Below are 23,051 nucleotides of genomic sequence, written 5' to 3'. Positions count from 1 at the left end.
TTAGGAAGTCTACCAGTGCGCGATCTCACTTCCAGATGGAAGCAAATTGTTGCTCTGTTAGATCTTTGCCCGATGGGGTGCAATACTAGGGAAACAATTAGAGCCATCTTTTATTTTACTGCCCGCATATAAAAAGCAAAGGAGCCACTGGATAAATCCTCTTTGTAACTCCATGGGAATTAGGGATCACCAGGATTTGTATTACCAGCACCTACGGGCCGGTGGTGCATGCTGTGACAAAGTTTTTAGCAACCATATGGCGTATTAGAGCAAGCTTTTTGACACAGCATTTACTGAAGGATAGAGGCTGTGTTTTTAACTGATTTAATATTGTTATTTTTAGATTTTGAATATAAATTTGTATTATACTAAATTTCTTTTTAATGGGGGAAACATTTTAAGGTTTTTGGAACGTAATTTATTCATCTAATTTTTATTATGTTATTTGTTTGATCTAGAATATAAGCTTGGTTAAATATTTTACCCCACAGGCTCATGGATATCAAGAAAAACTAAGCCACATGTCTCCCTTTATAGAGCAATTTGGTGTCTGAATTTTGCATGTCCTGGGCTTTGTCAATGCATTAAGGACCAGATGTATCATCAAGGTCATTTGCGATTCGGAAATAGCGATTTTTAAGAAATCACTATTTCCGACTTGCAAAGTGCCTTGTATCACATTTGGGAATCGGTAATAGCGATTTCTTAAAAATCGCAAATACTATTACCGAATCACAAATTGCGATACCGGCCCCATTCTCAGCTATGGGCCTGTTGGCCCATATCTGCGAATTTTTAGCATTTCCAAAATTGCGATTTCTAAACCAGAAATTGCAATTTTGGAAATGCAAAACCTTAGGGTGCTGGGGGCCTAAGGCCCCCTCTGCTGCACCCCAACATTTTTTGGGGGGACATGTAAGGTGCACACATGCCAAAAGGGCATGTGTGCTTTACATGTAAAATTTAAAAATGCATTTTAAATGCATTTTTAAATTTTGCACATGGTTACCACCAAGTTCAACTTGGTGGTAATTAGCGATTCCTAAATGCCAAAATCGGATTTAGGAATTGCTTCATACATGTGCTAAGGAATCGCAAATAAGGAATCCTTATTTGCGATTTCTAATTTAGAGAGTCGCAATTTGCGACTCTCTAAACAGGGTCGCAATTTTAAGGAATCGCTATTTTAGCGATTCCTTAAGATTGCGTTCAGAATGTATTTCATACATTCTGAAATGGCATTTTCCATTCGCAAACGGGCATGTCACCGTTTGCGAATGCAAAATGCTTTCATACATCTGGCCCTTATTTTTTTTAATTTTTTTTTTATCTTAAGGATTTTAGTATTGTATTTTTATATGTTGTATTTAGAATTATGGTCTTATGTGCGTATTTGTATTGCTTTTATGGTAGCTGCTGCCGAAATAAAGCTCAAATGATGATGACTGTTTATATATTTATATATATATATATTTACATTGTATTGATTTATTTCTTGACTTTTAATTTGTTTGAAAATTAGTTTATAATTTTTAAAATAGTTTAACATAGGTTATCAATTGTACATTTTAATATATTAAGAAAATAACTTTACGTTTTTTTCTATAAATAGTTTTATTTATTTTAAGTGTTTCTACATACATATGATTATTCAATTACATGTTTTTACAATGTTATTTTTTATCTTGTTTTTATAAGAACTTTTAAATAATGTATGTATTAGGAGATCATTATAGTAAATTGATTAGTATTTTTTAATGTGCATTGTTTTTGAGTATAATATTTTTCAAAATGTGTATTTTTCAGTCTCAGTTATTTTTATACATTTTTATTATTTTGGGTTGAAGTAGTAAATATTGTTTATTATAGGTCTAAGTTCATATCCAATGGTTTATAATTGCTAATTCAATTGTTTTAATTTAGAATACTTTCTTAAAAATGGTTTAGATTGGAATGCTTATAGTGAATTTGACCCCTTTGTCCAACACTGTCCCTCAAATGGTTACATTGGACATTAATTTTTAACCCGTTAGGGGTATATTTACTAAGATTTTGTGCATAACGCAAAGCAGTGCATGGTGCTGCTGTATATTACTTAGCTCTAAGGGGCAGTTCAATGAGTTGCTCGTGGGCATTCCCATGTAACCACCCAAGGTTTTTGAAGCAAAATACTATTTACTAAATAAAGTAGAATGGATTGTTCATCAAAAAATAGTGCATTGTTCAAGTAGGTGCTATCATGGAGAAATGATTTTATTATTCCTTTCCTTTCCTACTTTGCATGTGTGCTGCACTGTATAACATACATGCAAAGTAGGAAAAGTCTTAAAGTTAGTGCAATCATAGTATTTTATTTTGGAAGTTTATCCTTCCAGTACAAAACCTAGGCTAGATTCATGCAAATGTCCTTGCACTATGACACAAAGTTGTGTGCGTGGTGCATGGCAGAAAATTTCTGTGACCGGCACTAGGAAGAGGGGAGGAAAGTGCCATATCTCTGTAAATATGGGGTTCTCTGGCTCTATCCTTCTCATGCAGCGTAGTGCAGCATTTTGCCTGCTGCGCTCGGTGAAAATTTAGGAAATCTGGGCCCTAATGTCTAATATATTCTCCAAAGGCATTTTGGTTGAAGTGGGCACAGTAAAAGAGACCCTGTCATTGTCAGCACTTTACCCAAAGTGGTTTCAGATTGAAGTAGGAATCGTAATGTTAAACTCCTTCATTGTGCAACACCTTCCCCAAAATTACCTAGATCAGAGTGTGAAACACATTACCCAAAGTGGTTTAGATTGGAGTGGTAATAGTAAATCCGATCCCTTCAGTGTCCAACCCCTTTCCAAAAAAAGGTTTAGATTGGAGTAGAAATAGAAATTTTGACCATTCCAGAGTTCAGCACATTAACCAAAGTGGCTTACATTGTAGTGGAAGCATTAAATCTGACCAGATAAGGGTTCACCACCTTTCCCAAAATGGTTTAAATTGAAGTGGGAATAGTAAATCTAGTCCCATTCTGTGTCCAACGCATTTCCAAAAAATGATTGGATTGCAGTGAGAATCAGAAGTTTGATCCCTTCAGTGTTCGGCACATTCGCCAGAGTGGTTTAGATTGGAGTGGATCTGACACCTTCAGTGTCCAACACATTTCCCAAAAGGGTTTAGATTGGAGTGTGAATAGTATTTTGACCCCTTCATTGTCCAACATATTACCCAAAGTGGTTTAGATTGGAGGGGAGCATAGTTAATGTAACCTCTTTATTGTTCAATACTTTCCCCAAAATGGTTTCATTTGGATTGTGAATAGTACATTTGATCTTTTCAGTGTGGAACATTTTCCCCACAATGCCTTACATTGGAGTGGGAATATCTTGTATTATGGTTCTAATATACAAGAGTTCCAAAGAAGATTTTGGTGTTAGTAAGTGTGCTATATTTTAAAATTAAGTATGTTAAATAATGGATAACTGTCGAGAGGAATAGGATAACTATGTAGGTTTTACTGAGCTATTGTATATTTTGCAGGATTTGTGGAAATTTGAAAGCTGGAGCAAACACCGACACACTCTTGTCAATGGAGTTTGATCTGTGGTGACTGCCGTTTTTTTTTACCAGTTAGAATTAGGTGCTGCAGTGCAGGTGATGAAATGTCTATTGCCAAAATAAATGCTGTATAAAGGCTACTCACTTTTTTGTAGTGTTGTTGGTTTAAAGTGTTTGTGTGATTTGAGATTTTAATAGTACACTTGCATAGTTTAACACATTTTTATTTGTACTTTTTTAAATTAATAAACACACATACATATATTGTTTATATTTTTTCTATCACTTTCTTTACTAACAATCATGGGTGGCTCCTCATTAGGTCTTTAGGGGCATTAGGGTTTTCCCCCTTGTATTTTAAATTAAATGCTACATTTAATGGGGTGGTGTTGGAGAGCACGAAGGACAAGATAACGGGCATGTGAAGACGGTCAGTCACTCTCCCTTACAACCCTATCTATGAGTTTTTGTGACCTCGGAAATCATTTCTGATATGGTTAAATATTTGTGGTCTCGACCCTGTGGTGCATTGAGCAGATAGGAGCAACTGCTTTGAAGCGGCTATATAGGCTGTTGGTTCACATGAGTGTCTTTTAGGCTAAGGCATCATTATGCCATGGCCCCAAAGACCTTGAGAGCTGCTAAGCCCAGCAGGCTATCCTCCTTGCCGAAGACCCATACAGGGACAACTGGCAGATGATGAAAAGTGGGGTCCTGGGTCAACAAGCCTACCAATCAAAGAAAAAAACATGAAGTGAAACCCACAGATATTGCTAAAATGCAGCAATCCCCACCCCTATTTCAGGTTTTTTCAAACCAGACAAGAAGTTCAGCCGCAGGAGCAGGACGGCCGACGTGGGGGTCAAAGGCAATCATGCCAACCCTGAAACTCACCTGAGGTACTTCACAGGGGTTCTGGCGGAACTCAGCAGCAATATATCTCCGGCATCTCTGACGGCAAGGAGAGTAATGCTCCACTGGCGCATCCAGCTACATATTCATGCAGGAAGCAACTGTACCGGATTAGCCCGCCCCTGTGTTGCAACCGGGTGGCTTTCAGGAACTCAAGACAGAAGCAGATGCAGCAGACGCAGCAACAGAGTCGCCTTTGGGCAAAGCTGTGATCAATGGAGGAGCTCACTGTGATTCTGTAAGTGAGAAGGGGCACATTGTTGGAGAGAGGGAGAATACTACAGTGGCATCACAAGGGGTTGCTGCTGGCACTGGAACAGGTAAGGCTCTTGTTGTTGACTCTATTTCTGTAGTGGTGGCAGTCGGGGGTGAACCTGTGAACGCGGTGAATACCTAGGGGGCCTCACAGATAATGGCAATAGTCTCCAGTGACTTGACACATTCAAGGACACAAACTGAAATGGATGATATAGCTGACCACTTCTTCTCTTTATCTAATTGGACTGATTGGTCCGACGATGACTCTGAAATTAGGCACAGTAGGAAGAACTTAGTTTGGAGTATAACGAGGTGCATGAGCAGCTTGGGAAGCAGGAACAGGAGTCATTGTTCAGTACCCCGATGCCCAGGTGGATCTACCTGCCACTGTAATTAAGTAGGGATCCTTACAGCAAGAGGAGAGCACTGGAGCGAAACAAGTTGTTAAAGGCTGTGAATTGTTGCAGGACTATTTAGTGCCACCCTATTTTGAGGGGAATGATTCTGGAAGAGGCAATATGCCCCAGGACTCCCCTGACTCTGCATCACTGGAAACAAACTTCCAGAGCATTATGGCGCACCGGGAAGAGACTCCGGCAGACAGCAAAAAGTCCCAAACTGCCTATAGGAAATTGCAAGGTGCTATTCGGTGGGTGGCTAAGACCTGTACTGAGTTCTTGGAGAGGATGGGCAAGCTGGAAACAAGGATAGTGACTCTTGAACCTGAGGCATCAGCACATAAAGCAACCTGAGACCTATTGCAGGCTAGGGTGACGGAGGTCCAGTGGAAACGAGAGGATTTCGAAAATAGGTTAAGGCAGAATAGCTTAAGAGTTCCGGGCATCCCTGAGGGGTGAGAGGGAGAGGACACTGGCAAATACATCATTAAACTTTTTAAGGGGCCTTTCCTGAGCTCTCGGAGTGGAATTTTTGGAAATTTCCTGCTGTGTCAAGCAGCATTTGATCGGGCCCATCCAGATCAGAAGCGGTCTTTAAAGGATGTACTTTTTTCATTAGACCGGATTTTTACCATGTAACTGTCGAACGAAGATGGTGCCTCAGGCACATGATCCAGCCTTTTCAACTAAAGGGTGCTCAGTCTTATTTGCTAAACCCAGCAAATCTCAAGATCATAGTACAGGGCAGGGCCCCCTTTTTCACCTCACAAATCAGGGCTAAGGAATTCTTGGAAGGCATGGGCCCTGGTCAGGTGTTATAGACATGTGATGAGCGCAAGTACACCAATTAGTAGATGTCTGGGCAGGGTCGATCTAGTTGACTTTAGATTGGATGGACCCCATGTGGAGCACGAGGCCCTGTTTTTCGTTTCTGAGATGGGATCTACATTGACTGTCACTTCAAAGCTGGTGTCAGCCTAAGTATAGATTGCAAGGGGGGACATCACCATCAACGGACCTGGACGGTCCTCTTACCTGCAATATTTGGTGGGGTGTGGGGGAGGGGATGCCTATTGAGGGGGGTCAGGAGTGGGGTGAGGATGAAGGAGAGGGAGTGTGGTGGCTTTGGAGTTGGTTAGATGGGATGTTAGGAGGAGGGGGAGAAGGGTTTTTCCAGTGTCGTGGAGCAGTGTGAGTCACATGTATGGCATGGGTGCTAAGTTCTCTAGCGGAAAGCATGATGAGCATGACATGAGTAGGAGTAAAGTGCTTAAGCAGTTGGTTAATGTGCCCAATTTGAATTTGAAGTGTTGTGAATACCAAACTAAAATGTGGGAACCGCTGATGCAGGATAGAATTTGCTTTTGTATGTTTAATATCTGTGGTTTCAATGACAGAGTAAAGAGGGACAGGATAGCCTTGGGGCTTAAGTCCATGAGGCCCGATATCATTTGTTTACAGGAAACTCATGTTACATGGATGTAAAGGAGGATATTTGAAGAGTTGGGGTATTCACTGCTCAGCTGCACAATGGAAGGGAGCACAACAAGGGGAGAAGCTATAATGGCCAACCGTTTTGTTGGATAAAGGTGAAATCTGATAAAATGGGTAGATGGGTCATAATGGAGCTCCACATCAGTACAGGGAGTGCCACACTCTGCTTGATTTACGGGCCTAATCTAGATGACCCTACTGTCTTTCACACACTCAGGGGGTCATTCTGACCCTGGCGGTAGAATACCGCCAGAGCCAACGACCGCGGGAGCACCGCCAACAGGCTGGCGGTGCTCCCATGGGCATTCTGACCGCGGCGGTACAGCCGCGGTCTGATACGGGAAACCGGCGGTGTCCCGCCAGTTTCCCACTGCCCAGGGGAATCCTCCATGGCGGCGCTGCTTGGGATTCCGACCCCCTTACCGCCAGCCTGGTTCTGGCGGTTTTGACCGCCAGAACCTGGCTGGCGGTAATGGGTGTCATGGGGCCCCTGGGGGCCCCTGCAGTGCCCTAACAGGGCCTCACATTGATTTTCAGTGTCTGCCAAGCAGACACTGAAAATCGCGACGGGTGCAACTGCACCCGTCGCACCCCTTCCACTCCGCCGGCTCCATTCGGAGCCGGCATCCTCATGGAAGGGGGTTTCCCGCTGGGCTGGCGGGCGGCCTTATGGCGTTCGCCCGCCAGCCCAGCGGGAAACTCAGAATTACCGCGGCGGTCTTCTGACCGCGTAGCGGTATTCTGCCGGTGGGACTTTGGCGGGCGGCCTCCGCCGCCCGTCAAAGTCAGAATGACCGCCTCAATCTGGAGTTAGCAGTATGGCAAGCTCTTTTGATCTTGTGTGGGGATTTTAACCTTCACATTGAAATTGGTAGGAGCAAGGTTGGGACTCTAGGTATTTAGGTAGGAAGCCATTGGTGTCTTGGGCCATTCAGCAATTAAAGATCACAATTTGGTTGATGTATGGGGGGCTTTTAAAAAGGCCCGACCCCGGTTTATGTTTTTCTCTCACCCCCATAATAAGCTAGTCTGTGATGACTATTTCTTTTTGTCTCTGTGTCTCTAGTGGGGCAGATAGTCATTTAACAGTTTCTCAGGTTACTGTTGGATCATAATCCCTTAGTGATGGATTGCACAATTGCTGGTTTTGAAAGGCAGCTTAGTCTGGACATTTGATAGGAAACTTCTGTATGAGGAGGAATATGTGAAACACATGCCTAAACGGTTAAGGGAGTTTCTTCAGTTTCATCAGGGAACTACTCCTCCTAAAATGGTTTTGGACTTGTTAAAAGCAGGAATAAGAGGGGAGACATTAAGCTTCATTAACCAAACAATTTCAAACATGTTGTGTTTTGCATTAGCTGAATTAATTCAGCAGGGGCAGGATTGTTGGAGGAATCATGAAGGACATCTCGGTATTTAAGGCTAAAATCAATACTCAGCACAGTAAGGCGATGGCAGGCAAATATCAAAGTCACAGGGCTGATTGTTATTAGTATGGTGAGAGTATTGGGAGGCTGTTAGCACATCGTCTTGGAAGGAAGGGCGTAGAAGGTGGTGTTGAAGCTATTGAAGATAAAGAAGGGGGAGGACCGAAATTGCTGCAGAGATTCTATTGTATACAGATATATGTGGAGGATAGCTTCCCACAGGCAGATAGTTACTCTAAGTTCTTAAAATCAGTTGAAGTGGTCTCATTGAATGATGAGGCAAGAGCACTGCTTAAACTACCAATCTCTTGTGAAGAGAGAACGGTTGCAGTAGGATCCTTGGCTAGCATAAAGGCAGCAGGGATATATAAGATTCCCTTTGAGTTTCATAGGTTATTTCTCCCTGAGTTCCTAGAGGCCCTGTCTTTATCTTTTGTGGCTGCCGAGGCAGAGGGGGCAATACCGTCCACCGGGGAGGATACTAGCATTGAGGTTTTCAAAGAGAAGGGCAAATCCCCTTTGAAACCAGGGTCGTATTGACTTATCTTTCTGATCAATGTAGATGCCAAGGTCTATGCTAAAGTTATGGCTTGCAGGTTAGGAAAGTAATTGCTAAGCTTGTCTCTCCTTGTCAGCATGGGTTTATACCAGAACAGGCCACTACTGATCATGTCTGTAGGGTAATTACTCTGTTAGACATAGCTGAGGCAACCTAAGTCACCTTTGGAACTGGTGTTGTTGGACGCAGAGAAAGCCTTTCATCGAGTCTCTTGGAGTTATCTTTGGGAAGTAATGAGGAGGAAAGGGCTTGGTCTGGGCTTTATTAACTCTATCAGGGGTCTTTATCAAGCCCCCAGGGCTAGAGTGTTGATCAAGGGTAGTGGATCGGGCCTGATGCCTATCGCTAAGGAAACAAGGCAGGGATGTCCCTGCTTACCCATACTATTTGCTTTATATTTTGACCCATTTATTGCCAGGTTAGAGAGCAATATTAGGATTCTAGCAGCCTCTGTGAGTCAAATGCAGGATTAAGTGCTGACATATGTTGACGATATACTAGTTGCAACACCTGATCCCTGTAGCGCCATAGGGGCTGTAGAAGCAGAAGCTAGTACATTCACCTTAATCGCAGTCTACCACCTCAATGAAGGCAAGACTTGAGTGCTCAGCATTGAAGGCCTTAACCCTACTGGTCTACATTGGGTTGAGGAAGTCACTTACCTGGGGGTGACACTTACATCTAGTTTGGAGACAATACCTGAAATAAATCTGGGCCCACTGCTGCGTAAAATCAAGCATGACTTTGAAAGAATTAATAATTTGCATCTAACTTTAATGGGGAGATGTAATGTGTAAAGATGATGGTTCACCAGAGAGTAGTAGAGCTATTTAGAACCATACCATAAGAAATCCATCGGGTTTGATTTACTCGACTGGAGAGTTTGTGTTTAGTTTCATATGGGAATTCAGGAAGTCTAGGAGGGCGGCAAAATATATGGTCCTTCCTAGAGGTCGAGGAGGTTGGGAAGTGCTTAGTTTTGGCTTTGTTATTGGTTCTGTGTGCTACAGCACTTTGCGGTCTTGATCACTGGAAACACTCATGATACTAATCCTGCTGCATTCCCTTCTATTTATCCACTTACAATTGGCTCCGAGGTCAAGGGCTGCTTCTAAGGTACTTAGAGAGGAGTAATTATAAAAAAAAACTAGGATGGAGCATTTAAGGTCTGATGCTCAATCAGCAGGAGATTTAACATCTTAATAATTAACCTATATATCCCTCTTTGGATCATCCCACTTTGCCAAGTAAATTTTAAGATGGCATGTTTAAACGTTATGAGGCCTGTGGGATTGAGAAGTTGGGTGATCTTTATGAAAAAGGGCAATTTTGTTTTTTTCAGGAGCTACAGGATAAGTTTGGGCTGAAGAAGGAGAAATTTTATTAGTAGCGGCAGATTCGGAAATATCTAAACTAGACAAGAATCAGCTCTCTATTGCCAAATGCCCAGTAATAGATATGGTTGATTAAGTATGTAAATTCGGGCAGATTTACAGTCTTTAGGTAGGACACCTCACTGATGTTAAGGAGTCTCAGAATTTGAGGTTGGAATACCGGCGGGGGATAGAAGGTCTAATAATCTGGGATTTCTTAATGACCTGCAAGGAGATACTTCTGAATGCTGGCCTCAAAAGTCAACAGTTGAAGACAGCCTTATATTTATATTACACACCAGCTAAATTGTTCAAATGGGGCAGGTGGTCGGATTCAAAGTGTCATAGGTGTGGGGCTGAGGTTTGCCGATATAATAAACAATTGTGTCCTGCTTTCGGCTATTCAATTATTTCAGGGTGATTGCCTACTTTGATGGCATGATTCTTAATTTTCAAGTGTAGATTACACCTCAGGTATAACTTTTAGGCATAAGTGGGGAGCAGGGGCATTCAAAAGCAGGAAGTGATCTGCTCTTTGTGCCAATGGCCACGGCCAGTATGTGTATAGCTGCGGGCTTGATCAGCCCTGATGCCCCCTCATTTACAGAATAGCAGTTACGCTTTCTCGCTGTAGATACTATGGAAAAAAGTCTTTATGAACAAAGGGGAAGCCACGCTCAAAAAAGTGGCAACTTAATTTGGGCACCTGTGAATGTATGGACATAGAGTGTCAACAGCAAAGTTATAACCGGCCTCGGTACCAGTAGGGCACTTAAATAGGCAGTCTAGGTTTGGGCTCTTGGGATTGTTATGATTGAGGAACATCTCGATTTTCTTTTTTCTTTTTTGGTATCACAGTTTATCGTTTTCCGACCCTAAGAGTTGATGTTGTCTTTGTACGATGCTCAGCTACAGTGTGTATTTATTGAAAGCCACAATGTATGTATTTCCAAATGGTTGACACATTGAAACGCATATTTGCAAAGAATGAATTAATAATCTGGTGGTGTTTCACGGGCTGGGTGCCTTTCTGTATTTGTATGAAAGCGTGGCTTAATTGACAGCACGGACTCCACAGAAGTGGTCTTGACTAGAAGTGTGCATGTCGAGTTGGACTTGAGGTCTCTCCTACTTCTGCAATGTTAGTGATCCCGGAGATCACAGCCACAGCATCCTGGTCTCTTAAGAATTGCTCGGTTCACCTGCCTCAACTAATCATAGTGCTCCTGTGATGCTGTTTGCTAACATAAGCAACAAGGGAGCAGTGCCTGGATTGGCTCAGAAGACGCATGGCGGTTCACACAGAACATGACCAATTACTGCATGCCTTTATTTTGAAGTCATGCAGTCATTGGCCATTTTTCTGTCCCTTGCTTTCTTCCCTTCGTTGATACCCACACCAGTAATGGCATTTCATACTTGGTAGTGTACTGTTGCTTCTCATTCTGCATTAGGCAGAGGATGTGGTGGGCTTGGATTAGAGGCCTTGCATGAGAGTCAGTCCAGTCCTGCTTTGTCTATTCGGGGCCCGTCAGCAGCCACATATTTTTAAGCTACCAGGTTTGGAATAATGAAGTATAATACGTGAACGAATAAGGGATGCCTGCTAAGATAGCTGCACTCCGGCTGTTGTCACATTTTGAGGGTGATAGTGTGATGTCTACAATTGTCCTTTCTTCAACCACTGGAACTTAAGAAAACATGACTTATATGAAAGAACTTCTGACTGTGGCTTATTCATGTTTATTGGAAATTACTCAAATGAAATTGTAGACCACCAGTTAATGGGATTGTTGCAGTAGCAATGATGTGCAGCACATGCATTCTTCTGTTTTTTTAGCTGAACAACAGATGCATGGTTTAATATCAATAGATACATGCCCAACCTGTCCACATATTTAATTGACACACTGGTCTATGATATTCAATTGACTGCTAAACTGTGAGACTCTGAATTATGCAATTTCTCTCCCCCAACTCTTAGGGCCTTAATTGTCGCACTTTCATTGACCCACTTGTCTGCATATTTAACTGACCCACAGGTCTATGATACTCAATTGACTGCTAAGCTGTGAATCTAAGAACTATGTAATTTCTCTCCCCCGACTTTTAGGGCCTCATTATGAGGCTGGCGGGCAGCCCTGTGGAAAGAAGACTGTCACGAGGCTGGTGTCCTCATTGCGAGGTTTCCACTGGAGTGACCAGCAGAAACCAATGTCGCTCACAGGGTGTCCCCAGCACTCTTGGCATACGCACTCTCTGTCATAGCAGACAGTGCACATTTCAAAGGGTGCTGGGCAGGGAGGCCCCAGCACTGGCTTACCACCAGCCTATCAATGGAGATGAAACTGGCATGGAAAGGCTGTTGGAAAGTGGAGTTGTGATCAGCATGTCAGCGCTGAACTCAGTGCCGCCGTGGCTGGCCACTAATCCGACCGCCATCACCCCTGGGGGTGACAGTGGTCTTGAGGCATTCCCATTGACCAAGGTTGTAGTGTGACAGTGGGACTGACAGGAGTGTGGTGGTCCCACAGCAAGTGTGGCAGTCTTCAGACTGCCACACTCATAATGCGACCCTGAGGGCCTTATTATGAGTTTGGTGGCCCTGACTCCGCCATGTCGGCGATGGTGGTCCGACGACTGGAGTCTTGGTGGTCCTACCCGCTGTATTATGAGATTGGTGGGATACGGGACTGCAACCAGTGGGGAGACCACCGGCACTGCCAGCCCAGTGGCGATCGCTGTGTTGCCGTTCAGTGGAAAAGGGGCTGCCATAGAGCAGCACAACCAGTCCGACCACTGTGTACCTCATAATGGCGGAGGTGGCATGGAGACCACCAGCTTTGAGCTGAAGGAATCAAAGGAAATGGGGGACTAGCTCACTCATTTCCTTCTCTTTCTCGTTCTGTATTGTCTGAAGTCTCTGTAGGAGGGGGGCAGCGATTCCTACATAGAGGGCATTGCCGCAGTCCAGTCGGCTGTGATGAGGGCTTGTGTCATGGTGCGTCTCATGTGTAGGAGTAGCCACTTGAAGATCTTAAGTAGCATACACAAAGTGAGGAAGCAGGCAGAGGAAACAGCATTGATCTGTGATTTCATGGTAATCTTGTTATCAGTAATGAATCTGAGATTTCTGGTATGGTCAAAGGAAGTGGGTGCGAGTCGGAGGTCTGATAACCACCAGATGTCGTGCCATGTGTTGATACTGTTGCCAAACATCAGTACATCTGTCTTGTCTGTGTTCAGCTTCAGGCAGCTGTTCTTCACCCAGTCAGTGACCCTTGTCATGCATCTGTGGAAGTTGGTTCTGGTGGTGGAGAGGCTGTCGGTGAGTGAGAGGATGAGTTGTGTGTCATCTGCGTAGGAAATTATGTTAAGACCATGGGATCTGACAATATTGGCAAGCAGGGCCATATATGTATTGAAGAGCATGGGGCTGAGGGATGAGCCCTGGGGGACACCGCAGGTGATCTCCTTGGGTTCGGAGGTGAAAGGTGGGAGGTGGATCCTCTAGGTTCTTCCAGTGAGGAAGGAGGTGATTCATCTCAGCTCGTCCGGCTGGATGCCAATGTTGTAGAGTCTTTCGATCAGCATGTGGTAGGATATGGTGTCAAAGATTGCCAACCAGCTGGGGAGAATCAAAGCTGCTCTTTCTCCTCGGTCAAGAAGGGTTCAGTTGTCATTGGTGGCTATGTACCAGGACAGATGTGTGCTGTGATTGCTTTAGAAATATTGAGTCGCTGGGTCTGCTCCAGGTATGTCAAGAGTTGCTAGTTGATGATCTTTTCCAGTACTTTCTCTGGGAGTGGAAGCAGAGAGATTATTCAGTAGTTTTTGGGTTTGCTGGGGTTAGCAGGTGGTTTTTTGAGTAGTGGTCTGACCTTGGCATGTTTCCAGGCATGGGGAAATGTTGCGGTGGTGATAGAGGTATTCAGCAGGGTGTTGAGTTCCAGGCTGATTCTTTGGTTTCCAACGTTGAAGATGTGGTGCGGGCATGGGTCTGTGGGAGCTCCTAAGTGGATGGATTTCATGGTGGAGGTAATGTTCTGGGTGGAGAGGCTGTTCTATGAGGTCAATGTGCATTTTGTGTCAGTTATGGTGGTGGGGTTTCTGTAGAGGAAGTCTGCAGGTGAGGGTTGGGGTTTGAAGTTTCTGTATATGGTTGCGATCTTGTCATGGAAGAAGTGGATAAGTTTGTCACACATTCCTGTGAGGGTGTGATGTTGTTTTTGCTGGCAGCCGCGTTGGAGAATTCCTTAATGAAGTTGAAAAGTTCCTTAGTGTTGTTGGTGCCGGTTTCAATGCGTGCAGAAAGGACTGTCTTCTTTTTTGCCCTCAGCAGGTAGTGGGATGTCTTGAAGGCTGCTCTGTCAGAGGTGTCCTTGCTGGCAAACCATTTCCTCTCAGATGTTTGCTGTCTCAATTCTCTGTTCTGAGTTCTTGGGTGTACCAGCTGGCCTTTTTGAAGGATTTTCTCCGGATGTTGCTTTTGATGAGGGTGATGCTTTTCAGCGTAATTGGTTATCCAGGTGCTGAAGTTTTTGACTCCCTGTTTGAGGTAGGTGGCAGTAGCAGGGTTGGAGGTGTTTAGGGCATCCGCCAGCTAGTCTCTGAGATTTTGTTCCACCTCTGGTGGGGGACGCTGGTCATCTTGGGGCTGGAATTGTGGGGGCTGGAGATGCTGAAGTGGCTGATGGAGTGACTGGTTCACATGAGTTCTGTGAGATGGCTGTATTTGACACGGTTGCTGGAGGTGGAAATGGGGTCCAGCATGTGTCCTGCGGTGTGTGTAGGGGCATGAACGATCTTGGTCAATCCGAGGTTTCTCATAAAGTATAGGAGCTGTGCAGTGCTGTTGACTTTGGGGTCATCAATGTGGAAATTGAGATCGCCGAGGAAGATGTAGTCCTTGGAGTCTAAGGCTAGGGGCGCAATGAAGTCTGCAATGGTATTGCAGAAGCTGGAGTGCATGCCTGGTGGTCGGTATGAGAGGGTGACTCCAATGTTATTCTGTTGTTCATGTGGAGTTTCAAATTAGGATGTTTCATGGGGATGGTCGTGTTGTCGCTGGTGGTGGTGGCTTTGTGGTCTCTTTGTGGATGATTACTGTTTCTCGTCCCGGCTTGTTGGTGTGGTCCTGGTGAGTATTTCTATATCCATTAGGGATCGCTGTGGCAATGTCTGTGGTGGATGTGGGGTTGATATAGGTCTCGGAGAGGAAGACGATGTTGGATGTGAGGGTGGCGATGAGGTCCCATAATTCGGTGTTATTCTTCCGTAGTGAGTGTGTAGAGAAGGGTGCATGCAAGCTGGTGTTTTTGTTCAGATGGTGTCTGTGGAGTGTTTGGGGTGAGGCTGGTAGGTGGGCTAGTGTGTGTGGCCGGTGATGTGGTAGTGGGGGCAGGTTAAAGTCCCAAGGTGGAGCGTGGGTTGGTGCAGTGGCAGTGGTTGTTGCAGTGTCCGGGGTGGAGGGTGTAGAGCTCTGCTATGATGTGTCTTCAGTGGGTGGGACGTCCAGGGGTTGTGGTGCTGGCCGTGGTCCAGGTGCAGGTAGGCACAGAAGGGATTGCCTTTGGCACACCAGTGGCACGCACATTGTGCACATCTGCTGCGTGGGTGCACTGCGGCACGTATCAAGTGGGCTCCCGGGTGGGCGGGGCTTCTGTTGGTGCGAAGAACGGTCAGTCGGAAAACCCGTTGGGGAGAACCCTGGTGGGAAAACCCAGGCAGCTGCGGTGTCACTGGATCAGTCTGGAACAAGCAGGAACTGGAAGCCACAGGCAAGTAGCAGTCTATGTGCCCAGGTGCCTATTGATGTGGTCGCCCTGAAGCCTGCATTAAGTAGGTCCTGAGGTACGCAGGACTTCTGTTGGGGGGAAGAGCAGAGAGTGGGAAAACCCAGTCGGTAAAACTCTGGCGAGAAAACCCAGGCAGCTGCGGTGTCACTAGATCAGTCTGGAAGAAGCAGGAACTGGAAGCCACGGGGAAGTAAGAAGCTAGGTGCCCAAATAATCTTCATTGCCAAGGCAGACTACCTCTCCTTCATATGCCTACCTGTCAGAGACCTCTGTCTTTAGAGGATGCCTGCAACAGTGGCTCATTTGAAGTTTGAAAAGTGCCAACCATGTTTCACACAGCCACTTAGCAAACCTTATTTTTTTTAAATAAACTCCCAAAGCAGACATTTTTTCTAGAAAACAAAAAGGCAATCAGCCCTGACATGCTTGGACTTTTCTCCGATTTGTGGGGGTTATTATTGTTTTTTCTCTCTAAGGGCTTCTGTGCTTTTTCTGGCAGTCCTGATGGGGAGAATGCACATTAGAATCTCCACCTGGTCTGATGTACTTACACCTACGGCCCGAAGTCTGTTAGGCTGTCGATGTAAGTTATCCACTGGCAGAGCCAGCAGGGTACAACACTGATCGAACCATTATGGCCTGTTTGATTTTAAATTGAGGGTTTGGACAATCAGTTTGATGGATACAGTACTCCACCTTGTTTGTGGTAGAGTTCTATGTTCATTAAATCCTAAACCAGATCCAAAGTGCCTTAGCACTTCCTTCATTGAGCTTTGCCACTTTCCATCTACCTTTAATACATTACATATGGTCTAGGTTGGCATTCAACATACACATTTCAAATCCTGTCAATACGTAGCTCCAGAACCTCTACCATGAATATCCTTGGTGAGGGATCATAGCCCCTAGTGACACGAGCTGGGCTTCAGAGCAGTGTGACAGCTGCACTGCTTGACCAGTGCTAGCTTATCCAACCACTTCAAGTGTGATCGAATCCACCCCTCTGGGGATTTTCCATTCTCTACTTCCTGTTCCCTATATATTTTGCAGTTCAAATCACCCATGTTACAGGCACCTTTAATACCAATATGGAGAGCATGTTCGGGTGGCAGAATCAATTTTCCACCCAAGTGAAGTATTCTAATTCCATTTAGGGTACTTAATGCGATGCTGAGATTAATTAGACAGGACTGCTTTCCTCAAGCCTCTCAAATTAGCACTTAGTACTTCTGAGTTTTCTGCTTTTTGTATTTCTCTACTTTGTGAAACACAAAAAACAATGAATTAGTGTTTCTCACTAAATCTGCCAACTTCTGTCTCCTTAAGTCAATTGAACTATTGATCTAAAAATGTTTCAAGCCAAATGCAATCCATGGGTCAAAGTCCTCCCTACTACTTTATGTTCTGTTTTCTGCTCTTGCTTATAAATATGGGCATGAATCCTGGAGTGGCCAGTTAGGAAGTAGAGAACATGGTTACAGCAATATTTCTCCCCTCACGATGAATGTGTTGAGTTGTCACCAAATTGTCCCACTTTAGACCCGCATCAATAGCTACTCTTCAGCCAAACAGGCCTTGTTTGGCTTTTTCCGTCTTGTACTGCATTGTAAGGACATAGGGCCTGATTTAGATATAGACGGACAGGTTACTCCATCACAACGGTGAAGGATATCCCATCCGCGGAAATCTTATTCCCATTATGTCCTATGGGATTTAGATTTCAGCGGACAGCATACCGTCACCGTTGTGATGGAGTAACCCTTCCGGCAAGATCTAAACCTGGTCCATATTTTGGTGGGCATATACAGTAGCAGCACCATTCACACAGAACATAGGGCTACGTGTCTTCAATTGCTGGTTAGTAGTAAATAGCAGCCATCTATATCAATGACCAACTAAACCCTCCTACTTTGATTACCAGAAGAGTAAGAGTAGTCATACATTTATTGCAGCAGTGGGGGATTACATTGTAGGAGCAAGGTGAGTGTCTGAGATTCCAGTGTACCACTTAAATAAATGTTTCCATAATTGTTTTTGGGAGTATCTTAGGGTATTATCAAAGTCTACTAAATTCTTGTGGTTAGAATCTTATATTTTCTATTGAATTGTTCCCTCCTTATATGCCAAGGTGTATACTCTCTCCTTCCATTGCCCAATTCTTTTTAACTATCTTTTTACCATCTTGAGGTCATATAAATATGTATTCTATCTTAATTGCATCTAATGACTTTTGTGCATAGTTGTTTTTATCTTTTGAAAAGTACTACATTTTTGAGGTTCTGTATTTTTACTTAGTATAGAAGAAAATGCAATCTTGTATTTGAAGTGGTTGTTTGGGCAGTTCTTTGTCACTGGTTTACTCTTCCTATCTCCTTACCAGAGTGTTCAGAATTATCTTCTTCATGGATTTACGAAATTTGTGGAACCTTCTTCCCCTGTCTGAAACTATCAGAAGCTTCAATTTTATGTAAAGCACAAATAAATCAGTTTGCTGTCTTCTTGACATCCACAAAGCACTGCTGAATCACATGAAGATGTTTCAAGCAATACAAAACAAAATCATGCTAAAAAATATATGTATATTTGTTTGAACTCCTTGTAGGTCTTGAATGCAAACAATTGACCACAGGTAAAATAAAGGACCACAGAAAACCAAACCAAGCCAATTGAATGGTTGCACTTGGAAACAGGGCGCTTAGACAGGTGTTAGCTGACCCACCCATTGGGGACCACTCGGTGTTTGGTCGTCCAGAGGAGAGGACCAGCTGCCACTGCATGTCAATTTTGTAAATACAAAGAGAATCAGTGTAAATTTTATTTGCAGTGGGTGCAGCACCACGTTTCTTAAACCAGAGCCTCTGATCTTTGGTAATGTGCGTAGGTTTACTTTTCAGAAATTGATGCTATCTTCTCCTCCAATTTTGCTCCACAGTACAGGAGTGGGCTTATGTAATATTTCTAATTTAGCCCCAGGTCCTTGAGGGGTGGTGAGTGAGGCTTAAGGTCTGTTTTTTAGGTGGTCATACCTCTGAATGACAGGCCATCGAGAGATCTGCATGTAGTTATGCTTGTTTGTGTCTAGATGTTCATATATTACAGATCTCTATCAGAGGAGAAAAGAGAGTGTGAATATATACGTAGATATATAGACATACAGTTAGATGCTGAAGGCTTGCATTCTGAATTTCATGCCCATATTTCAGAACAAATAAAACATAGGTGATAAAGTTATTAATGGTGCAAAAATTGGATTTACCCTGAGCTGTCAACCTTACCTATAGTGGTGCAATAGGAATTAGCATTCTTAGATGCCCCACATATACCTCAAATCCTATAGCAGAACATAAACCTGACCTTTCACAGGTCAGCTATAAATCAAGGAGCTGCTCCATGCACTGAAAGCTATGTAGGGACTCTATGCGCGCATTCCAGAGCATAGAAAGGAGACCCTTGGGGGGCATTTTCTCCCTAATCCATTTCTCGAGGAAGTCAATCCTGTTTGCAGCAGACCCTTCAACGCGCTCTGGAAGCTGAATGATTCTGATGTTGTTGCGCCGGGCTCTATTTTCCGCAATTTCAGCTCTACTTTCTAGGGTTTTTATTCTGCTTTCCATGGAAGACATCTTGGTGTGCACTGTTGCCATTTCCGGTGTAGGGCCATCTATGGCATGTTCTGTGGTGGTGACTCGCTTGGTCAACCACCTCTGGTCATCCCGCAGTAGACCTAGATCTGCCACCATGGTGTCCATCTTTAACTCAAACTCCTACCTGGAAGCCGTGATGGGCTGCAGGAATATATCTAGGGTAGGTCCCAGCCATTCCCCGACTATGGTCTGCACCTCTGGCGGTGAAATGTCCAGCGCCTGTGAACCCGGTAGGTGGGAGGTACCAGATTCCACCACCTCCTTTTTTTGGTAGCCTTTCCCATGCTGCTGGTTGTCTGCTAACAGGAAGGATCTTGCCACTAGGCCAATAAGTGGAAAAATTAAGATCTCCTAGTACTCTAAGTTGAGGCAGTTAAAGTAGTGCTCCAGTCAGCCAAAAGGATCTTGGCAGGTATCAGTATTGAGTCCCGCCCACTCAAGGGGTAGTCCTTGATTGTCAACAGGGGCAAGAATTCTCTGGGTAACTGTAGTGGAGGACCAGGGCAATTAAGTGCTCAACATCATGTAGGGAACAATCCAAGGCACTAAAGATAGCAGCAGTGAGGCCTGGGGAAAAAGCAGACAATATACTCCCAGGACCATCAGGATCTACCCAGATGCAGGTGCTCTATGTTTCTCCAGGGGGAAGGCGACAGAATATGCAGTTCACAACTTCCCGGCGCTCAGCAGGTCTTGTCATAGGACCCAGTGGCAGCAACCAAATACCCCACCCCAAGCAGCAGTTGCAGCAAAAAGAAGGTAGGTCCCGCAGAGGCACCGTCCTTGGTCATGTTCTGGTAACAGAGTGCACTTTTCCCCCAGTTCCCATCCCCTGCACAAGAGTGTTTCTCCACCAACTACTCCAGGCCTCAGCCTTCTTCAGGATGAGCACTGTGCAACTGTGATGAGAGAGAACTGCTGCAGGAAGGAGGCTCCATCTAGAGCAATCCGATGGCCACTGCAGGGGGGGTACACCCAATAGTACCTGTGTGTTCTGCTGGCCAGGGGACGTGCCTCAATTGTACCGAGTCTTACAGGCCTGCAATAGGGACCCCGGAGGCCACTCTCCGTTTCTGCAATTAGTAGGGCTTTCCGTATCATGTGCCGTATCCAGTCATAATGCATCCCCCAGGTCCCCCCTTCCTCCTAGAGGCACAGCTGCATCTAGGGCCCAAGCACCAATCTCTGTCATCCCTCACCTGCAGCCTAGGGGTCACAGGCCGATCGCAGGGGTCCATGCAGCGCATTGGCCACACCTGGCCCGTGTCATATCAAGCATTGCATCCCCGAGGCCCGCCATGAGCAGTGCAGCCATTGAGTATCAACGATGGGGGCTCATCTCCTAATCTGCGGTCCCCAGATCATGGGGCCCAGACCACAGCAGTGTAGTAGCAGGATCGGTCTCCGGTAGTCGCCTGTCGCTTGATGCACCATTTCAGCCATGCCGGGGGGGGGGGGGCGCCATCTGGCAGATCAGCGTGCAACACGCTGCTGGCTGGAAAACAGGTCTCTGGCAGCTACAAGGAGAAATCTTGCCGCAGCTGAGGAATTCCAGGCATGCACGGGCACTCAGCAATCAACAGGTAGTGCCCAATGAGGAAAATAGTTGGTGGAGTTTGGACAGGAGCTCCTCAGCCCACTTCCATCGCCGTCAGCACCAAGTCACGCCCCTCCTTTCGGTAACTGTTCAGGACCAATCGAAGCGGCCAACTACAGTGGTCTGGTGCCACTTTGCACATTGACCAGTTCCATTTTTGGAACCATCCCTCAGGTTATTCTATGTCCTGATGAAAACCTGGTATCCTAGGCAGTGTTGAAATGCCGTCAACACTAAATAAGACAGATCTTTGTAAAGGTCTTTGTACACTGGGAAATTACACTGTGTGGCCATTTCAATTAAATACTTGTGGCTGTCTTTGAAATTGACCCCAATATACTAAATAATTTCATATTATTGGTCACTCTTTCTTCCCTTTTCTTGGTTTTGGTTTGCTCCACTTGAGGTGTGCTTGCCACATTGTCACTGTTCAGCAGTCATGATTTCCTGGTTCTTGCTGCATTTTTATGCATAAATGAATGAAAATTTTGAATCAGTTGGAATTGAATAATACAATTATGTATTTGTTGCTGTCAACTTACTGCTATTATTATAGAATCATTCTTGACAGGATTTGTAATGTCTTATGGGAAATGTTTTGTTTTTTGGTTGATTGTATGCAGGATTTCCTGCTTTATCATATTTACATTGTAAAATGAGTTACATGTTAACGCTTGTTCTACACTTTAGTTTGATACCCATGTTCACATGGACATTTGGGTTGCTCTTATTTTTTTAGATTGCAGATTGGGCTCTGGCATAGGCTCCAGCGCTGAGCCTCAACCATGTAGGTTGGGATAAGGATTCTTTTTATCACATTATAGGAATACTGTCCAGCCCACTAGTACAAACTCAATAATCAATAAAACATGAAGCAAAAGCTCCATTAAGGAAACTTCTGACACAACTCTAGTACTAGGGAGTAATTGAACCCTGTGTATTTACTATGAATTAACCCTTTGTTTCCGGTAGTTAAGCCGGATCATTCTTACAGTCTTAGATGACAGGCATTTAAATAGCTACACCCACACATTTGCCATTCAAACGTCACGCAGCACAGCTCTTATGAACAACATTGTCCGTAAAAAATACAAAATGATCTTCGATATTTCCAGCAAGTTTTTCTGCCAAAATCTAGTGCCTGAAAGCAGAGATTTAAGCACCTTTTCCACACTTTTCAGCATTTCTTTTGCTGACTCTCCAGAGGGTATAAGGACAGTCCAGGATTGGTCTCAGCCCTTGTGACATCAGTAGTACATGATACCGATCCTGAGGCATTGTCTTATGGAGATGACATCTATCTGACCGGTGACAACCTTAACACGCATCTGGCCAGGTTAGATCACATTGTATTGGGATTTGCTGATAACGGCTAAATTCAATGAAAACAAAAAAAAATTACTTTACCCATTGTACTGTTTCTAGGATACAAGCCTTTAAATGAGGGGAAGAGTCTGGGGCTCCACACTTCTTACAGAAATGTGCACAACTACAACCACCAAACAAGATAAAAAATAGGAACCACATAACACCATCACTGTCAAGTTCAATAATCAATCATACTTCTATTTTACATTTACCTGGAAATTTATGCATGTATTTTGCATGAATAAGATGTGGAAGTCTATCCTATGATGTATGTTGTATCACATGTCTTTGCCATTAATTCTGGTGAAGCTGTGGTTTAAGCTTTTGCTAGTTTAGAATACAATATTCACAAACTAGTCATGGACAAGGCTTTAATTGTTTAACATCAATAGTCTGGTAAATCAGTTTACCACCCATACTGACTTAAAGAAAAGATAGCAAGACCACAGGAGGGTGCAACAAGGAGAAGAGCCAGGTCATTATTTCTTCATAACCTACTATTCGTCCTAATCCCTAGAAGTGCATACCTGCAGAGAAGGGTAAGAAGGCCTCTTTTTGAATAAAGTTCCCTTCCTTATCCAGGAAATGGCCAGGATTAAACTGTCGGGGTGTCTCCCAGTAGGCGGGATCATAAAGAGAAGAGGAAAGATTAGCAATGATGAGAGTTCCCTGCAAGAAAAGAA

General features: G+C 44.3%; 1 protein-coding gene across 1 annotated transcript in view; it reads right to left on the bottom strand.

The window, feature by feature from the left end:
• Window positions 1–23,051, bottom strand: part of LOC138265302 (cytochrome P450 2J2-like) — a 120,087-nt gene that overhangs the window by 7,220 nt on the left and 89,816 nt on the right. Inside the window, exon 8 of the mRNA XM_069212910.1 lies at window positions 22,896–23,037. Within this exon, the coding sequence (XP_069069011.1) occupies window positions 22,896–23,037 (142 nt within the window). The remainder of the gene's footprint in view (window positions 1–22,895; window positions 23,038–23,051) is intronic.

Source organism: Pleurodeles waltl, chromosome 11, assembly GCF_031143425.1.
Source record: "Pleurodeles waltl isolate 20211129_DDA chromosome 11, aPleWal1.hap1.20221129, whole genome shotgun sequence".
Taxonomy (NCBI): Eukaryota; Metazoa; Chordata; class Amphibia; order Caudata; family Salamandridae; genus Pleurodeles; species Pleurodeles waltl.
This window is presented reverse-complemented; position numbering and strand designations above follow the sequence as displayed.